This window comes from Electrona antarctica, assembly GCF_951216825.1.
Source record: "Electrona antarctica genome assembly, chromosome: 18".
In the NCBI taxonomy this organism is placed as follows: Eukaryota; Metazoa; Chordata; class Actinopteri; order Myctophiformes; family Myctophidae; genus Electrona; species Electrona antarctica.
In genome coordinates, this window is record NC_136799.1 from 26,541,105 (window position 1) to 26,561,508 (window position 20,404).

Here is a 20,404-nt window from a genome sequence, read left to right on the forward strand (position 1 = left end):
AGGTTTGTTTTTCAATGTCAGAGAAGTGCATTTCTTTTTCAATGCTGTTGTATAACGGAATGCTGTCTCATCACAATAAATATATATTTTGAATTGATTAATTTTAATTTTGACAGTTGAAATTGATCATATCAAAGGTCAGACCCCTTCTGTGGGGCTTAAATGCTTCATCCAAATAAAAAAAAAGTGTACAAATGTTTGTAGAATGAAGTGGGGAATAACTAGGTGCACAGATATATTTCACTTCAAAATAAATAATATTACACACAACATAATCTACAAAAAGCTGCAATAAAAGGAGGGAGTAACTGTTAATGTCATCCATTTTATTGAATTCATAGACTTTGAAACCAACTTGTACAAATTGCAAAACAGCTTTTGGTAACACCTCAGGTTTTTAGTTTCCTTATTATTATGATTAGGAAATAAATTAAGTGAATATAAAGTAAACAATGTGAATATAGTACATCGAAAAACTGAAAAAAATACAACAGAGCAAAAAGAAAATGAGGCAACTGTTTCACAAAAACTCTGCTGCAAACGTGTGAAGTAGACTGAAGTTTAACTGCCAACCAGGCAAATTGTAGGACAGTAGAAGAGAGCTAAGACAAAGTACCTCCTGATATTAGTGATACAGCATCTTACCCTGGTAACATCAAATACCTGTACTCACCCTTGCAGTGTACTCTGAATTTGGAAAAATAAGATTCTCTACACCAGGTGGCGCCACTATCACAAAGTAATTTAAAATCAATGTGATTTATCAATCACTCCTGACTTGCTAGTTCTTATTTTGTGCCTGAACATACAGGGTGATGTTGAGGAGAGCTGATCAAGACTGTCCCTTGAAAATAACTAATGACTGCTCTTTGTTAGTAATCCATTTTAATTAAAAGGTAGGCTAAGTGATATTTCTTAGTTAAAACAAAAATGTTTAAGTTAAAGCTATATAATCTATATTCTGATAGTTTGCATTGCTATATAGTGTTTGTTCAGTAACATGGGTCTCCCTGCCTCTCCAGCTCTTTAATAAAATGAATATGCTTTTTCTGTTTTCTAAAGAGCTTGGGAGACAGGGAGATCTTTTGTACTGAACACAAACTACAGCAATGATTACCAGTGGTGGAAAGTAACTAAGTACAATTTTGAGGTATTTGTACTTTACTTGAATATTCCCGCAGAAAATATTTGAAAACTTTAGTTACTAGTTAATTTGTAGATTTTGATTATTACGAAGCATACTTTTACCACTTCAGCCCTATACACATTTCAGCCATTTGAAAATAGCCGATCTACAAGCTCACAATGGGTCACATTTGAAAACTTGAAATCGGACATTCTGCACAATTACTACTTTTGGTACATTTTGATGTCAATACTATTGTACTTTCACTCAAGTACATTTTGAATTCCGGACTTTTACTTGTAACAGAGTATTTCTACATTGCAGTATTGATACTTTTACTTAAGTAAAACATTTGAGTACTTTTTCCACCACTGATGATTACTATCAAGATATCAGACTATTCACCCACTGCACCTGTAAGTATTGCTGACTGTATCCTGTGCATGCAGTGCTAAAGACAGATGTTCGCTGAATACTATTTCTGCGATTTTACCCCTTGAGGAGTTAGGTAAGCTACACATTTTGCAGAACATGCCGTTAGGTATTCCCCACCATTAAGAGCATCTACATACAAGGTCCTGACTAGCAAAGCATTATCATTAGAATGCATTCAATTTCCTCTGGTTCCATGGCACACAAATATCTACCATGAATAATGAATGTCTCAAACCTAGGGAAAAGACCCAAGCATGAAAGTGGCTCACAACTAAGACGTTATCAATTATAAGATGTGTTAGTGTCTTTCCGCACACAGCAAATTTAAAGTATTTAATGTCAGGGAGTATTACCTAAGGTTAACAGTAAGTACACCTGTGGCGTTAACCGCCTCTACTGTATAAGAGAAGTGACGTGCTTGTGTGGGTGTGGCAGCCAGGCACAGGGATGTACTATATAAGAGAGTGGGGGAGTGTTTGTACAGTGAGTGAGTGTACAATGCTAGCAGCATTAGTTTAAGCCTGTGTAGTTCATTCCAGTCCATTCATCGTTTCTCCTATGTATGAACATGGATTCCCCAACCTCCAAAATGGTTGAATATCAAATGTGAGTGTGCATAGCACGCATACAAGCATTCATACACGCAACTTCATATGTGCACACTGCACACACGCACACACACGCATGATGCTGTAACTGATAAAAGTGGTTGTGATGAGCATCACACAGCATCTAGGCTGCAATCATATTCATCTGGATGCTTTTCACTGATTTTTCTGGAGAAATCAAGGCAAAACAATGTTCAACATCTTTTTTTTTTTCTTTTCTTTTTTTCAATTAAGAGATCCAAAAGGAATTCCTCTTAGAGCATTCGCTTTCCCCATTCTGAACAGAGGGTTTGTTTCCTTACACAACATAGAACCTCAGAGAAGATGGGGCTCAAATGGCATTGCAAGTAAAACCACAAATAGTACATTTGTTAATAATATCAAAAATACCAACAAACAGGCAGGAAATAATACATCGATTGGTCACAGCAAATTTATGTACACATACATATTAAGAAAAGAGCTGTCAGTGGGTCTGGAGGAAGAAAGGAAAGAGGAGAATTATCGGGGCGATGGATAAGCCCTGTATATTCCCTATACAGGGGATTTAATGGGGTTGCAGTGGTGGAACGATTGGGAAAGTGTAGGGGGAAAGAGAGGGATAGGTGAGGCTGAATGTTCACCTCTTCTTGGGGGCCTGGGCAGTACGGGGTGGCGTGACAGGCCGACCAGAATTGACCCCCCCATACTGGTACTTGGCCTTTTTCTCTGAGGGCTTCAGGATCTGAAAAGAAATAGAGAAAAGGGATAAGAGATGTGTCTGTGTGTGTCAGTATAATTACTAATGAATATCAAAGGTTTGCAACTTGTGTGTGTGTGTGTGTGTGCGCGCGTGTTTACCTGGAAAGAACACATGAGGGATTCATCAACGCTCATCATGCCGCCGGCATTGTCGAACTCTCCACAGTAATTTGGAGCAGAGAAAAGCGTGACCAGTTGGCGTTTGGCAAAGAACTCATAGCCATCCTCCACGACCTGTTAGTGGAGGACATGCGACTATATAAATCAATCTGCTAATGTCAATACTAAGACACAGACCTTGACAAAGTATCAGGATTAAAACAGATCTTCATAGAACATACCTGCCTACGATAGCAAACATTACCAAAACATCCACAGTCTGGATCAGTATCAAACATCCACTACAAAACCCCTATCGGACTGATATCTAAAGGAAGTAGTTATCGTATAACAGATGTTATTATGACACATTTTAATTGTTGGTGTGTCCATGACCCTGCGCTTTTTCCTGGATGATTTTCAAACATAGTTCACAGTTCCAAGGGCTCTGCTGTGTCTGAGCAGAGCATTCTCCATATTCAGACCACAGCCATCTTGCCAGCAAGGTGATACTTAGGTGATACTTCCCATAGACAGCCCATTCATCCAAACAGAAAAGTTCTCTAATTATATTAAACAACATCAAAATCACCAACATTGCAGCTGTAGGGAAAGCTTGAATTATCCTCTTTCAATCTGTAAAGCGTTTGTTTCTTGTTACTTCCTGTCAAGAAATTCCTTGAAGATAAAAGTGCTGGAGTTTGGAATGTTCGTTGACCATCACTCAATGGCCCATGCGTACCACCTGTTTTGAATGTGCACATAATGCAGGAGGCAGCTGGAGGTTGCTTTACTGATAACGAGCGCTTCCATACTCTGGTACTTAGAAAATAATCATCTGCAAGGAATTTCTTGACAGGAAGTAGCTCATAAAATGTCTACAGTGGATTTTTATTAAACAAAAACTTTACAGATTGAAAGAGGATTGGATGAATGGACTCTCTATGGGAAGTGTCACCTAGGTATCACCTTGCTGGTAAGATGGCTGCGGTCTGAATATGGAGAATTGAGTGATGGCAGAAAGTAGCATGGGTAGGTGGGGATTAATGGTGTACTGTTGTTAATGTGTGTGTTGTTAATGTGTGTGTCCTTTCAATAGCTGCAGTCATTACTCATGCAAAAGAACCACAACTTCAAGGACATGTGTAATTAACGAAGTCACAGACAATTCTTTCAATACACGTTTAACATTGCAAGACCAAGTTATTAAATCAAATGTACCGTACCATCCAATTTCTCATTAAATCTTCTGATGGATTTGAGCTATGCATTCTGTGACTGGGTCTCAACAATCTATCGACAGGATATCTCTTCCTACAGCCACTACCTACCTGGTGGGCTCGGCAGATCAGGTCCAGGTCGTGGCGGTTGAGGAACTTGCTGACCACGTCGGCCCCGAAGGTGAAAGACACGCCGCGGTCATTTTCCCCCCAGCCTTGCACATCCTTGTCTGGATCAGACCACAGCAGGTCACACAGCAGGCCTGAGAGAAGCGCGGACACAAGGATATGTAGGCGGTAGATGAACAAACATGAAAGGAGAACAAAAACATGCATGTGGGGGATAAGGACTTCAGTGAAAGATATTACAAAAAGGAGGATCTGCTGGTGTAATAGTTTCTTATTAACACTTTCAGCGCCCCCTGGTGTTCATGTGAAATGACCGCAGGCAGCCAGGCAATATCTGTGAATTTGTGTCAAATACTTCCAGAGCACACAGCCCAATACAGCGAGAGGAGGAGCAAAAAGTTGTACAAGCAGCAGCCGACATGTCTTAGATTTCACCACAAGCGGTAATATGGCGGGCGCGATGCGATCAAAAAATCTGAACGTTGTGCGGATTGGACAAAAACTTGAGTATTTTTCTGAGAAAACAAGCAGCAAAGAAACGACAATGAGTGGATCCTTATGGGAGGCACGCGCATTGATCCTCATGATGGGAAGAACTTAGGCGCTGTCTACCAGCCTGGGCAGCACGAAGGTTAGTGTGGAGCTTCGGCTGCTTGGAATTGATACAGGGCTGGACTGGGACAAAAATTCGGCCCGGTCATCTTCACGCGAATTTGGCCCAGACCAGCCCAGCACAACCAGCGCGCAGATATCAGAAACTATACCGCCCGCTCCATCGAGGCATGGCAACCTTCGGGGTTAAATCTTCTGACGGGTTCCGAAGCGTTTTGGGGTCGAGTGTTAAAAATTTAAAAAAAAAACACATGTGTGAAGTGAGGGGCGCTCTTATCATCATACATCATCTCATTCCGGCCAATCACAATTTGCGTCCTCACCCTTGTCTTCAATGTTTTTGTTTACGCAATGTTTGTGTTTACACAAACACTCAAAGCTGGCCATTCATTGTCAATAGCATTCAATGTTTGTGTTTGCACAAACACTCAAAACTGGCCGATGGCGTAATTTCCGAAAGTCAGACGTTGGAGGGGCCCCTCCAACATCAGCGTCCCTCAAAAAGCAGGATGGGGAATACGGAGACGTTACATGAAAGAGAGAAAACTTGTTCTCAAATTATCACGCACACACACACGCACAGACACGCACAGACGCGCACACACACCTGTATCAGGAACATCTGTTGGCCTCATGATCCTGCGGATCTGTTCCATGGACTGTAAATCAGGTGACAGACCTGCAAAAAGGAAATTAAGAGCCGACTTTATGTTCAGTCCAAGCTGTGTTGGCACAGTATGTTGTAAACCTTAGTGTCTTGTGAAACACTAAAACACTGTAAAATAACACAATTATTTGGCATGTGTCAAATCCTCAGGTGAAAACGCATAGTTTTTCTTTCTTTTAACACGTCACGACACTTTTTTTACTGACTGGCTGAAAGCTAGGATATACCTGTAAGTAACAGCTTGTGGGGAACTAAGAGACCATAAGGTTGGTTCAGTAGCTGACTTACCTCCATGGCAGCAGAAGATCTTCTCATCAATGATGGCAGCAATGGGGAGGCAGTTGAAACAGTCTGTGAAGGTTTTCCATAATTTGATGTTGAACCTGCGCTTACCTAGCAAAGTATACAAAACCAAATACACCATCAAAATTAGATCAAATCTATGTTTTGTCTGACTGACTGAGTATTTTATGCAAACTCAACTTACACTCATCATAGAAGCCATAGATGCGGTTGATGGAGGCACACTCGTGGTTCCCCCTGAGCAGGAAGAAGTTCTCTGGGTATTTGATTTTGTAGGCCAACAGCAGGCAGATGGTCTCCAGGGACTGTTTGCCTCTGTCAACGTAGTCCCCCAGGAAAAGGTAGTTGGCCTCTGGAGGGAAGCCACCATACTCAAACAGCCTCAGCAGGTCTGTGTACTGGCCATGGATATCACCTAGGTGAAAACAGTACATTTACTCCAGTTTGCACACAAAAAAAAGAAACATTTTACAATGAACAACACACTTCTCTATGACCTCTTGCATACATACTCCAAAATTACCATACATTGAGTGGCTGGGATGAGGCATAATAATAAATATTATTTTATCAAACTAATTTTGATGCCCGCAGTTTCTTTGGATGGGGGGAGCAATGAGAAAGAATCTTCGACGTGAATTTCTGCAGTGGATGCAGTGTCTATGTCTGTCCACATGACCTTCACATCCACTCCCCTCCTTTTCTTCTTCAAAATCCATGGCTTTGATGGATCGTGATTATGGCCCCTCTAGCTATGGATCAAGGGTTTCCATGGACGATGGCTGCGGACTGCTATTATAGTTATTATTGATGTGCATCTCTGTCTACTCTCTACTGCCCTCTCTCTCAACTCTAAATTGGCCAACTTCTCATCTCCCATCTAAAGGCCCTTGCATACAGTCAGATGCAATGTTTTATTGGTCAATCAGTTTTAACCACTCCTTGACTTCCCATCACTCACTCATGGCCATGCATGGGCATGCAGAATGGTAGGGATAAATGCCTGTGTATAATTCTGCAAGCTCAAGGACATGCATGTAGGCAGAATGAGCCATTGCTGCTGCGACCAGATCAGGGCCAGGGCCCATGGGAAATGAGGAAGAGACTATTTGACAATGACATTCCAGGTTAATCATACCCACACAGGCTAACACACGTATGCAAGCATGCGTACGGTGCATGCACACGCACATTCACACACCTTTCCTTCAGTGGTTCAAGTGGCCCCTAGGCCACCAGCAAGGCTTGCAAGCCTCAATATCAGCCAAGTCAGTATCTGAACCCTATGCACTGTTACCGAAGCACAGGGACACTGCAGGGGGCCTTCTCTTCACAACCCAGCAAAGACCTGCTTCCTTTTATATCCTCTTGCACCAACTAAAAGAGCTGCTCTATTTTTGGCTAAGTGCTCCAGACAGAGAGGGTTGGAGAGAGCCACTCTAAAAGAAATACCTTCAGACAACAATACTAGGCGTTTATCATAGTTAGTTAGTCATAGATGGAAGGGAGTTGTGTATACAATTCCTTTTTGACAGCAATACTACATTATAAGGTAAAGGTGGCACTAAATACAAATCATAATCAAACAATAGGTCTGATTAAATGTCTGACACTTTGGCCCTGAGGAGAATACAGACTGGAAGCAAGTTACAAGTAAAAGTTGCATTTAGATATTGTCTTTACCACTACCACACACACACACACACACACACACACACACACACACACACACACACACACACACACACACACACACACACACACACACACACACACACACACACACACACACACACACACACACACACACACACACACACACACACACACACACACACACACACACACACACACACACACACACACACACACACACACACACACACACACACACACACACACACACACACACACACACACACACACACACACACACACACACACACACACACACACACACACACACACACACACAGGGGTGATGGTCCATTATGGGCGTTTACCTGAGTTTGTTGTTAAGTTTATCTGGAGTTTCCTGTCATATATACAACCGTATCCCATGTTTTTTGCGCAGTGATAGACTTGGCTGCCACATGACATCACACACAAAAGCCAGACGTTGGAAGGGCTGATGCCCCTCGAAAAGGAGAAACATAAATGAATACCCGTAAATAAACTACAATCAATCAGCATCATCCAGTCACTCCAAGCCTAATGGTCTTAGTTTAGCATTTGAAGTCAGTGCTGGCAGTGGGAAAACTGGTTAAGAATGCCTCACTAGCAGGAAGGAGAATCAATGGACCCATCATGTTATGCAAGAAGTAACTAAACAGCTCGACGTTAACAAAAACACCCTTACACTTTCTTGAACATTTCCAAGAGCACGAGGAACAACACGTCCTCCCTTCTCCTGGCTAGCCAATGCTGGTCTGAATCCAAACCAAGTATAGGGTGGTCAGTGGCTACATTTCTCATTTAAGTGCGAGCTTCACGAATCACAATACTCCCCTACACTGAAAGCTCCTAGATGGACGTGGCCTAGGTTGTTTTGAGGTTGGCTGTGTCAGGATTGGCTCTCTGGGGGGGTAGCACCCAGCCTTGTCCTCTCACAATGAATTGTAAGGTGAGGGTGAATAATTTACAGTCCGTCTCTGCGGTGTCTGGGAATAGCAGCAGCAGAGATTTAATGTTTATTATAGAACAGGGAGGTAGAAATCCCAAGAGAAAAACACTAGCTGTAAATTTTAGAGACTTGTCTTAAAGTGACAGAGAGTAAAAATGCACCTGGGGTGCCTACTCTGCCCCGACTGCCCACCTGGGGGTGCCTACTCTGCCCCGACTGCCCACCTGGGGGTGCCTACTCTGCCCCGACTGCCCACCCCACCATCTCTTGTTCTACTTCACTCTGCTCCTGAGATATGGCCCATTATGTCAATTTGACCTTGACCTTTTACACCCAAGAAAATAGTTTCTTCGGGGCAATCTACTGATCATTCCAACCAAGTTTCATACAAATTATTTCATTGTCAAGTTATTGTTTCAAACACCATGGTCGATTATACCCCGTCATGCATGCAGGCAGAATAATAAGGATGCTGTGCGTTGTCGAGTCATTCGTCATAATGGCACAATTTAATTTACTAGACCTGTGCCCGTCGGCCACCGGCCTACTTAGGAATGATGCAACTTGGGAACCTATTAATACCCGTTGTCATAGCACCGGTTTTAACTATCTGTCTGTGTCCCTTTTGTGCCCATACTGTATATGGAGATCTCTGTATCTGCCTGTGCCTGAAGAGTGCAAACTGAATGTGAAAAGTGGACTGTAAGTAATCAAATGACAGGTGTAGGGTTGTCATGGCAATCAATTGGCTGAGGCAGAGGCTGGGAATTGTACAGGTGAGGGGACTTAGGCTCATTAGGTCCACTGGCAGAGCCTGACCAGAGCCTTTTGTGGTGTTTCTGGACAACTGTGTATCCCACCGACTCCGGAGGCCGGGCACTGCACTCCCTGTGGTGGTGTGGAACGCGTGTGTCAAATTTACATACACACAGACAGACAGAGACGTGGTGCATTTATAGTTAGATGTCCCATTTAACAACATCCTTTTGACTAACTGAGGAAAATACCACACTGTTCTGTATCATTGACCAGGGCACTAGGCTTTAGTAAAGTACAGTACTGTTGGTCTCCCAGACCAACAGTACTTCCAGCCAAATACCCAGCCAAATACCCTACTAGACAAGCAAATAAATTACATGTCCCACTATATAACACCACCAGGGGGCAGTTCCCCATCAAATAGAAAGTCTCCTTATGGAATAGGCGAATAACCACCCATTTCCATCTAATGACCACATCCTCTCCATCTACCTATACAAGAAGTTTAATAAATAACTGAAATACCCAAGTGGGGTAGTTCTAGCCTGGGCAGCATTCCTTTTCGGGTTTATGATCCGGTCGGGAGCGGATGATATCGCTACGTCATGTTGTAGTATTGTTTTGTAGTCATCAATCTTCCGGAACTTCCTTTTCCCTCAAACCGATTTTTCTAAATAAAAGCCACAGGCTACGAGAGCTTTTATTGTTATTCTTCCGGTTTGAGGGAAAAGGAAGTTCCGATTGAAGCCCCTCTAGGGTTGCTTACCTTACCGGCACAACATCTATCGGTTGACTTTCCTAGGGAAAGAACTAGTATGTTATGTGTGTATGTCTATTGTCTTTGTCTATATATGTTCTGCTGTGTAAAATCAAATAAATCAAATCAGTCAGAAATTCGGAATGACAACAAAAGAAGAGCAAGCTAAGAACGTGGACAATGCCCATTGCCAAAGTTACTAGATTTTACATGGCAAAATAACAAATTCTGCCAGCTTATAATGTTTTTTTTTAAATGAGCAATTGCATATTCAAAACTGGCATGAAAAATGTTTGACAAAAAGCATATTTCAACCAAAGGAGATTGAGAAATGGAGTGACATTTTAGTTGAAATTTGAAACAAAAACTATATATAACACAAATAAACCACCAGGTCCAACGAGTTTACGAATATTTCTACATTCCAAATGGTAATGCTGGCCTTGGCTTTTTAGGCTATAAATATATTTTCTGTCTTGGGCACAAATTGTGCTATGGCGACATTAGGGTTAGCATGTGAAAGAGAATAAAAGCAGAACCTCATGCTAGTGGACTTTGTGAATAATTGAATACAAACATTGTTTGTGTGTACAGAGTTGGCATCAGGCCTCTGAAAGGCTATCATCTATCATCAGATGTGGCTTAAAGACAAGGCAATCAATATGGGGTTACAAGTTGCACAACAACAGCATTGGAACAAAAAAAAAAAGAGGAACATTCCATAGTGATATAAACAACCATATTTTGGAAGGGTAATTTATGGTATTGAACCAAGTAAAGGGCCTTCAAGGAGAAAGTAGCCTGCAGGGCCATTCAAAGGCAGTTGATTTGATCTTGTTCATGTGAACGGTCCAGATAACATTGCACCCCTCTAATTACTAAACGTTTGTGCAACTCGATAGCAAAAGGGATATTAAGTTGACCACTGTAATGACATGCTATCAAATGACAATGCCAACCATGCTTCAACATATGACAAACCTGCATCAAGTAGTCTACTACCATCTGATATCTGGAGGCATTTTGGACTGAGCCCGATTCTAAAAACCAGTCTAAATCCTGACCTAAGTTTTCTGAAAAACTTCAAATATTTATATAGCAGCATAAAAAAAAATACATTTGTGAATACTGTACATACAGTACAGAACCCCAAGAGGGGTTCCCGTCCAGAAGGGTTAGATTTAGAACAACAAAAGGGGTTCCCGCCCAGAATGGAGTACCACAAACTAACAATGTGCAGGACTAGGCCTGTGCATTTCAATGCCAGTGTTGAATACTGAAGGACTGGCGAATAAATTAACGGGATTCAGAGAGGGAGAGTTGTGTACAGCTTCAAAGCTGTGCTGGAGAGAGATAAAACATGTGGGAGTGTGCTGAGATGTACTGGAGACTATCACATACACTTGGTAATGCTGGTCATTTCTAATGTAAGGAAGGATAGAGTGAAGATATATAATGCAGCCATCTATGTTGATGCATGATGTAACAGGGTGGCACACGCCTTTCTTTATGTACAGTAAATAGGGACAGAGGAGTCACAAAGGAGTAACAGTGACAAATATGGCCTAGGCAGCGGCAGTGTTATCTGGGCCAGTTTACATACGTACTACTACTACAATATTAAATAAAAAATCCAGACTTCAAACCAATAGCTTGTTTCTCTGTTGTCCGAGGATTAGTCTTTGTGGCCAATTCTCTACCAAACGCAAGTATGCTCTCCGCCCACCAGACCCTTCATCAGAGCACAGCTTTCCTAGACCGAGCCATATAAATCACTGTCAGTGTGCTGTCTGCCCACTGCATCATGTCTGGGCTGGAGAATGCATGGGAACACTTGTTTTATGGAAGTTTATGTCAATGGAAATGAGTCATAATGAAGAGGGCTATAGACTTGTTTATGGCGCGTGAGGGTGGATACAAGGACTACGTTTGACTATTAAGACATACTTTTTGTACAAGTATTATTAGTAGGGATGCAGGATAGATTTTTTGAAACCGATACCGATAACTTCATGCTTTTCAAGACCGATACCGATACTAACAACCGATAATGAAAATATATAATATATATATATATATATATAATATAATATATAAAAATATATAGACACATACATAAAAAAAACATAGCTTTGACTTAAGTACAGTATATCATACCTGACACGCTGGGTGCTTTGTCAGCAGATACAAACAATCAGCAGATGAAACAAATAATAATTTAGCAGAACTGCAAGCATATGAAAATATATAAAATAAAGAATATACAATATATTATCTGAGCTATTAATAATGTTATCGGACCGATAATATGGTGTCATAATGGGTACAGGCTTTAGTTCCGTCAAACTATTGGTACGACTCGACAACCTACCTCAAACCCTAACCCAACCATAACAGCAAGCACGGAGCAGCGCATGTATATGAACCTTAATCCGGTCGCCAACCTTAACACATGTTCGCCAACCTTAATCCGGTCGTTGTTTCCGCATGTCGGCCCTATGGTGTGTCGGATAAGCGTGCGCACCCAGTCATAATTCCTGAAATCGGGCCGATAATGTGCATCCCTAATTATTAGCCTACGTCACTGTGAAGTTGAAAGAATGCATGCTGGTAACCCAGCAGGAATAACTAATCGTAGACATGTTACATAGACAGCCCTAGAATTGCATTTTATGTAGTCATAGCACATATGTATAGTATAGTATGTATAGTATTAGTTATATATATATATATATATATATATAATATATATATCTATAGATATCTATATCTATATCTATCTATATATATCTATATATAGTTTCATTATATAGATACTCCACTGTTATGTTCTTAGTTTACGCATGTTTCATGATAACAACTTTTTATGTATATGATGTATTGCCATGCTTTTTGTTATTGCTTAATGTAAATCGCTCTGGATTAAGAGCGTCTGCTAAATGCCTAAATTGTAATCATAGATAATGTGGAGGGATGCTCTGAAAGCAGTCAGGATTCTATAGTGCATTCATTAATCAAAACGAATTCCTGAAATGAAATTCATATTACCCATACATTTGGAAAAGGTGCTTGTGAAGTTGTGCACAACTTAACACTCAAAGAATTATTCGCCGATCATCCACCTACATTTCTCTTCCGTGCCAACTCAATTTGGAAGCACATTTGTGCGTAGAAATTGTTTTATCATCATACAGCGTATAATGTACAGAGAAAGGGATGCAAGAGATGACAATTCTACATTGAAGTAAATAAAGCTAAAGAAAGAGCAGATGAAAAAAGGGAGTGAAAAACATTATAATGTCAAGAAGAAAGAGGATTGCAAGATTGTTCTGATTGTTTGATGCAAGTCTGAAGGTGGCAGTTAAAAAGTTGCTTTGTCTGTATCAACACTGAGAACAGTATGGACAAGTACTGACCACATATCTTGAGGGGAGCTTCCAGCTCCAGGAGGATGGGCTGGCTGAGGAAGATCTCCCTGGACTTGATGCAGAGCCCCCGCACCTCTGCCTCGGTCATCTGGACTATCTTTCCCGGACGACATCCTCGCACTGGAGAGGAGACAAGGACATTGGCATCATTAATCACTGCTGCAGCACTGCCATCACCACCAATGCCCGTCAACCGCATTCAAATCAGGCCAGCAAAAAATATCACATCACACAATTATTATTTTTCGCATAACAGCAGTATGAACACCAATATCTTGGCATTAACATAACAAATAGTGTGCGTAGTGCTTCTAAAGCTTTATAGAGTTGAGCCTCAGCTCGGGAAAACTAAGAAATTCTACATAACAGACAGGCGTCGACACTAAGTGTTGTTCACATGTCCCTGGCAAGTAAATAAAACCTTCAGGCAGGTGGAGTTTGCTTTCAGACCACCGACCGGGCAAGTGCTCGTTTGAGAGGGGACGCAACTGTCTACTGTATAAACACAACACGAGATATCTGTCGGCTTATAACTGGCCAGAGCACGGTTTACCTATAATGTGCCGTTTGTTGCTACAATTAAAAATATGTGAATAATGTAAACTGTGAACTGATTTGTATTTGGCATAAAATGTAATTATGAGAACCCGGTGTTAAATTGAACAGTAATTCAAATTTGACCTATCATTTTATAATGGCCGACCTACGGTTCGGGCAAGTGGGCATGACCTTTGGGCAAGTAGAACATGACCTGTACTTGCCCGATGGGCAAGTGCATCTAGACCTTAGTGTCAACCCCTGACATAACAGAGCTGTTGCTTATTCTATGAGAGCTTCTTGCTTTTTCAGAAATGGTGTGGGTTTTTTATTGGCTCTGATCCTAAGCCTACTTAGGCATCAGACATGTGGTTCAGAGTACAGATTTATATAAAGATGCTAAACAGAAGAAAATTGCACGTGTTGGTGTTAGCTAGCGAGTGGTGGTTCAAGTGGTTGTTTTGAGCTCTCAAGAGGAGAACATGAAAATAGTTTTTTTTTTTATTAGGGTAGCTATTGGCTGATACACTATGAGCAAATCTGAGTTCCATCTTCAGTTTCGTGAGGGAGAGCCGAGTGATGAACTGAGGTTATAGCCTACATTTAGGGTAGCCAGGTCTACCTTTCGGAAAGCCAATACTTCGTCGCAAGCCAATATGTTTCCATTATTACACTCAGGCCAGCCTCCTTAATGAACAGCCATTCATCTGGCATAAATACAATCATTCATTGAATGTGACATAAATGAAGTAATATCATGCTAAATAGTACAATTATAATAATAGTAAAAAATGGAAATGGTGGCCAACTGTTCGTTTCAATAACACAAGTGGATGGCCACAGTTTCTAACACTAAACCAAGCATCGTAGGAAGATTTGTATTCAACGTTAAGAAGAAAGTGGCAAACCAGCTCATGACTGACTGACTGACTTATACAATAACTAGTCATTTTGGTTTTTTTGCCCTCAAGCTGAAGCTACAGTACCCACAGATTCCCATTTAGGACAGCTATGCCAAATTAGATTGTGGTAGGCAGTCAGTTCCCCTACAGCCTATTCCTCTCCATCTTTCTGTTTTGGTACCACAAGCAACAGTTTAAGATGGATTAATTGGTGTGGCTTAGTGTCCCTTGGCTTAGTTAGCACTTAGCACACTCATGCATGCACGCGCGCACAAACAAGCATATGTACACGGAGGCTCCGCAGTCCGCACACACGCCTTCTCTCAAAGTCTCATTCATTAGTCATTTAATCCAACTCTCTAAATCCTAGAGAGTAGAGGCAAGTAAACGAGAGCAATGTTGTTGCAGTGATGCTGTGACAAAACAAGCAGCTATAAAGCTCAACCAACCTCACTAAAGTGGTGTTACTTGCGCTTCACAACATCAATTTCACACAATCAATTTCCTTATCAGCAATCTTGACTATCTGCTCTGCCAAATATCTGAGAGCTGTGTATGTCACAAAGCATGAAATTGCATTAAGCAGGGCTCTGCAGTCAACAGCGAGGCTGAATCATTATTACTGACTGAGTGAGGCAAGTTTGTGGCTCAGTGTTAACATTATATTGTTTGGTATTTCTGTAGGCTGGCACTTTAGGTTCTTAAAGGTAGTGTTTATATAATCGTTTGGTTATTAAGACCTTTTTTTCCTTTTTAAAACACAAGCTTTTATTAGAAATATAAAGCTTTATATTATGATAGTAGTAATCGTTATATTATGATAGTAGTAACTAGTAATCATTCTATACAACATATATTTAATAAACAGGAGTCTCCCCATCTCTCCAGCTCTTAAATAAACAGAATGCTGAGGTGGGTTCACTGGGTTGCAAAATTCATCCAATCCAATCAGGAAAGAGTACCCAATAATCAGCTTCAATGTTAGAGTGTTCCAGTTCCTGTTTTTGTCTTCTCACTTCTGTGTCATCATCACTTCCAATTTCACTTGTTTATTGAGTGAGTTCTCTCTCTCCTGTTTGGTACCTCCATCTGAAAATTTTTTTTCTGTTTACTAAAGAGCTGGAGAGACAGGAAGAATCCTGTTACTGAACACAATAAAGCAGTGATTAATACTATAAGAACATAAAGCTAAAACGAAATGTGTGTGTGTGTGTGTGTGTGTGTGTGTGTGAGTGTGCTGTACATGGCCATTGAGCTCCTAATTGTAATTTCTTAAACCTTTAGTTTAATTTTCGCACAAGTAGGCCATACATGCAAGGCGCAAGTTGGAATCTCGAGAGTGCGTTTCTAGTTAAGGGACCAATTATTCCCGAAGGGACTTTGGTCCCTTATTGTTTTTGCCTTTTTTTTCTTCTCCTTCTCCCGCCAAAAGTTGCAGTTCTGGCTGAACCGTGCAGTCGGTTTTCGCGAAACTCGTCAACATGGTAGAGGCCCATGCCAAACGGTGACTATGTGAAGCCCATGACCATTGACCAAAGGGTGGCGCTATAGCACTCAATTGAAAATGCAAACTTTGAACGTGCATAGCTCATGAACCGTTTGACCGTTGCCAATGAAACTTTGATACACATGTGTCTCCTGATGCCGAACAACGTTCGTGCTCTGACTTTTGACCTCTGACCTTTAGAACACCCGCCATTTTGATTTATATGAAAAACAGTTACAATCTATCTCCTCCCAGGATCTTTAATCAAAATGCACGAAAGCTTCTACACATGAACTTTGGACCTATACGGACAAAGAAATCGTAGTACATTTTTTTAAGTTAAGAAATTAAGGTTTTATGAGCCAATGAAAATTGCTTTTTTTTGTGAAAATTCTTCTGCCCATAATACAAACATGCAGCGTCATATGCTTATGAAATTTTAGAGTATGATAGAGGGCACTGCCAAATAGCACTGAAACAAGTCTTACTGCAATAGGCCATAGGGGGGGCACTATACTGTAGCAATTTTTTGAAAATGAAACCTTTGAACAGGCATAACTCATGCCTTGTTTGGCCAAAAGTCATGGCACTTGTTTCCACATGTTCCTTGACTCATGGGGAACACATCTGTCACTTTGACCAGTAAGCTCCGCCCTCAGATATTCCGCCATTTTGAGCAGTTTGAAAATGCTTATACTTGATTTTCTGCCTGGATCTTTGAGAGAGTTGCGTTTAACGTTCTACACACAATCTATGGACCATTATCTGAAATCCCAGTTGAAAAGAATCTTGTACGTGAAAACATGAACAGCGCACACACTGTAGTAATGAATGCCATGCTTTGTCATCAAAAACACTGAATGATTTTACTGTCATCAATGGAACAACTGATTGTGTCCTGATAGCTCAGTAGGTAGAGCTTCACTTTAGAACACAAGGTCATGGGTTCAAATCCGGGTACCGACAACTCAGTGTATGAGTCTTCAAGAACCCTGCCCCCCACAATAAAAACTGACCATGGCACAATAACATGGTCTTCTTTTTCTCAAGTTCAGTCTTCCATGTTTATAAGACTAATTGCCTTCTTTCTTGGTCCTGCCTTATCGCTGCTTGCAGCTATATTTTACTTTTGTCATGTGGCAACCTGCTAGCACAGGACTCCTGACAGTGCAAACAAACTACCATAATGCTCCTTAAACATTTGTCATGCTACTACTTTGGAGTGGACAGTCAATTATTTCCACAAATTATTCCATCATAACTACTGCTTCAATTTCTTTTAGGAGCTGGTCATGTCACCACAGTACTACAGCTATAAACAATGTATGGCAAATTGGCGGTAATACTGCTCAAATAAATAGAAGATCTTTCAAATAAATTCAAATGATCAAAATATTCTTCTTACTGTAAATATCTTATACTACTCAACTACTGGCATAAGCCCACAATAAGACAACTACCAAATCTAGGGATGCTAGTGTTCATGTGATTATGGAGATTCTAAAGAGTAAAGATTTTTTTTTATCAACCATCAGTAACTTCGGGTTACTTCAGTAACCTCAGTTGTATAAGTGACTCGAAGAAGAGAGTCATATGGTTATCCAATATGACTCTCTTCGAGAGAGGCACTTTAAAACAACTGTTTATATACAAAGGAGAGATACTGTGTGTGAGCTAATCTCTCGAGACACTGATATTCAAATGATTCTGTATAACAGTCTGTACATCAGATGCTCTGAAAATACACAGAAAATGAAGTGGATGTCCCACCTCCCATTTTGCCTTTGCAGTTGCATAAGTAATTCCTGAATCAAATTAGTCTTCAGCTTCACAGAAATTAGAAATTTAAAAATACATTTTAAATATATTTAAAACATTTTTTTTATATAATTTTTATCCCACGATTTTGCAACCCATTTTTGCCAACCTGGGGTGCAGCGGACTGACCTCATGTTTCCTTCTATGCATGAGGAGTCCAAGCTGCTTCTTTTCACCTGACAGGGGGGAATTTCCCTGGCCAGACGTAGCGCGTGGAAGGAACACGTTATTCCGACCAGTTCCTTTCCCCTCCATCAGGCGCCCCGGCTGGACAGGGGGAGGTGGTTTAGAGACCAGGATTACTGCATGTTTTTGTGAGGGTACCTACCCTAGGGGACACGGGGACAACATGCAAACTCCACACTGAAGGGCCCTTTCGCAAACCCCGCCTCAGGTATGGGCACTGATGACACGGAGGAGGTAACACGCCCCCAGCGCCCACAGCGTCCCCAGCGGGAATCGAACCCAGGACTTTACAGAACTTTTATGAGGCAGAATTAGACTCTAACATTCAAACTTAAGATAGTGGAAGAGCTTAATGGGAGCCTAGTTGTGATGAGACATGCTGGTGCTGGTTCGCTCTCTTTTCTGGAAACAATCAAAACGATGGAGCTTGCACAAAAACACACCCACTGTTTTACACCTGTAAACCTGTAAACAATACAGATGATTCTGTTTATGTCCTTTCAACAGTTCAAATGTATTGTGGAAGCTGCTGTGCCAAGGTGGCCTGAAGGTGCTTTGGAGCTACATGTCTCAGATGCTTCACCAGGGAAGAGCAAATTCAACTTTCAATCCAAAGCTGGCAAACAGTCAACTCTTAACCAGCCCCGGCCCCTGTGTTGGCACAGAACTAGAATGAAGTGAGATTTGGCTACACAAGAGTATCGATGTCCCTTTGTACCAGTGATTGCTATATTTGGTAACTGTCCAATTTCATGGTATGGACTATGGACCTGTATAGGTAGGCTATGTAATAGTCTGTATGTGTCTGTCTGTACTGCTACAGCCTCACAGCAAGATGATGTCCACCTACAAGCCAAGTGTGTCAGTCAGATAAGGTATTATACTTTCACAAAATGCAAACTAGCTGATAGGCCACTACCATTACACAACAGACGTGGTTGCTACGATGATCACATCGTTGGGAAATGTCAATTGTTTTAATTGTATTTACTGTAGTTATTGTGTTCTAGTGTAGTGTTACTGTCCCGATGGCCAACACACAGCTACCTACAGATAATATGTACGGTAAGCTCAGCTACGTATTTTTTTAAATAAATTAAATCGTGCCAGGACAGGGTGGGCAAAGGGTAATTTAACACTGACATTCAACAATTTGATCCAAAGACAACAATGCCATGTCAATGCCAGACGTGTGGATGGCTCTGGTTCATAGTGCAATTGTCTCCCAACCACTACAATATCCCTGCACAGCAAAACCTACGATAACGATGAAATGTGAAACTTCAATTGTTTGCTCTCAAGTAAGACAGACACATAGGTGTGTGTTTGCTGTCGATAACGACACAGTACAGTGAGTGTCAGAGTGAACACTGAACAGAGAAAGTAGGCAGGCGTTCCCTGCTGCTGCTGACAGATTGTTTATAAACACGACAGGTCATTTTATACTTCGTCGCACGCTAGCCTTCCCAGAAACTGTCACTTGACATATATTACATAATTCTCATCTTAAATGCGTAAGCTTTTTGTGTTGAAAACACGTTATTTTTGTCGAGCGACACACGGGTTCATGGGACGAAATGGGCTATAAATGTAGCTATTAACATTAGCCACCACGTAACATTAGCTAATGGCTTACGCTCTCCAATTAAACGCAATTTTGTCTCCTGGAATAACCACTACATGCACATGCCAAACTACAGGACAGATTCAACTAAATTAAAATGCTGGTTCTGGTTGCTTAAATTCCGGATAATTTATTTTACGCACCCTCCAAAAGCCGAGAGATGATGCTGTCCACGTTCAATTCACTCTCCGCCATCTTCAAACTGCTGTTTCAAAATGTTCGTCAGTTCAATTCTCTCAACAGACGCCAGAGGGCGTTGATATGCCAGTAATACAGCAGTCAATAATAGGCTCCTTGGATCAACACATTATGTTCATAAAGTTTCATGTGAATCCTAATTGAAT

At 41.1% G+C, this 20,404-nt stretch overlaps 1 protein-coding gene across 1 annotated transcript; it reads right to left on the reverse strand.

Moving 5' to 3' along the window:
- Window positions 1-311: 311 nt before the first annotated feature.
- On the reverse strand, window positions 312-20,336 carry LOC306942819 (serine/threonine-protein phosphatase PP1-beta catalytic subunit-like). The gene is made up of 8 exons (XM_079528933.1): window positions 20,204-20,336; window positions 13,496-13,627; window positions 6,125-6,355; window positions 5,926-6,030; window positions 5,578-5,649; window positions 4,341-4,492; window positions 3,010-3,144; window positions 312-2,893 (listed from the first exon to the last, which is right to left on the reverse strand). Exons 1-8 carry the CDS (start codon window positions 20,253-20,255, stop codon window positions 2,789-2,791), a joined length of 984 nt encoding a protein of 327 aa, XP_079385059.1. The 5' UTR covers window positions 20,256-20,336; the 3' UTR covers window positions 312-2,788.
- Between the last annotated feature and the right edge of the window lie 68 nt (window positions 20,337-20,404).

Excerpts from the sequence above, each read along its gene's own strand:
- LOC306942819 (XM_079528933.1), bottom strand. The coding sequence starts at position 20,255 with ATGGCGGAGAGTGAATTGAACGTGGACAGCATCATCTCTCGGCTTTTG. Across the intron at positions 6,356-13,495 it reads AGCTCCCCTCAAGATATGTG|GTGATATCCATGGCCAGTAC; the intron begins GTCAGTACTTGT and ends GTTTTCACCTAG. Across the intron at positions 6,031-6,124 it reads CTATGGCTTCTATGATGAGT|GTAAGCGCAGGTTCAACATC; the intron begins GTAAGTTGAGTT and ends ATACTTTGCTAG.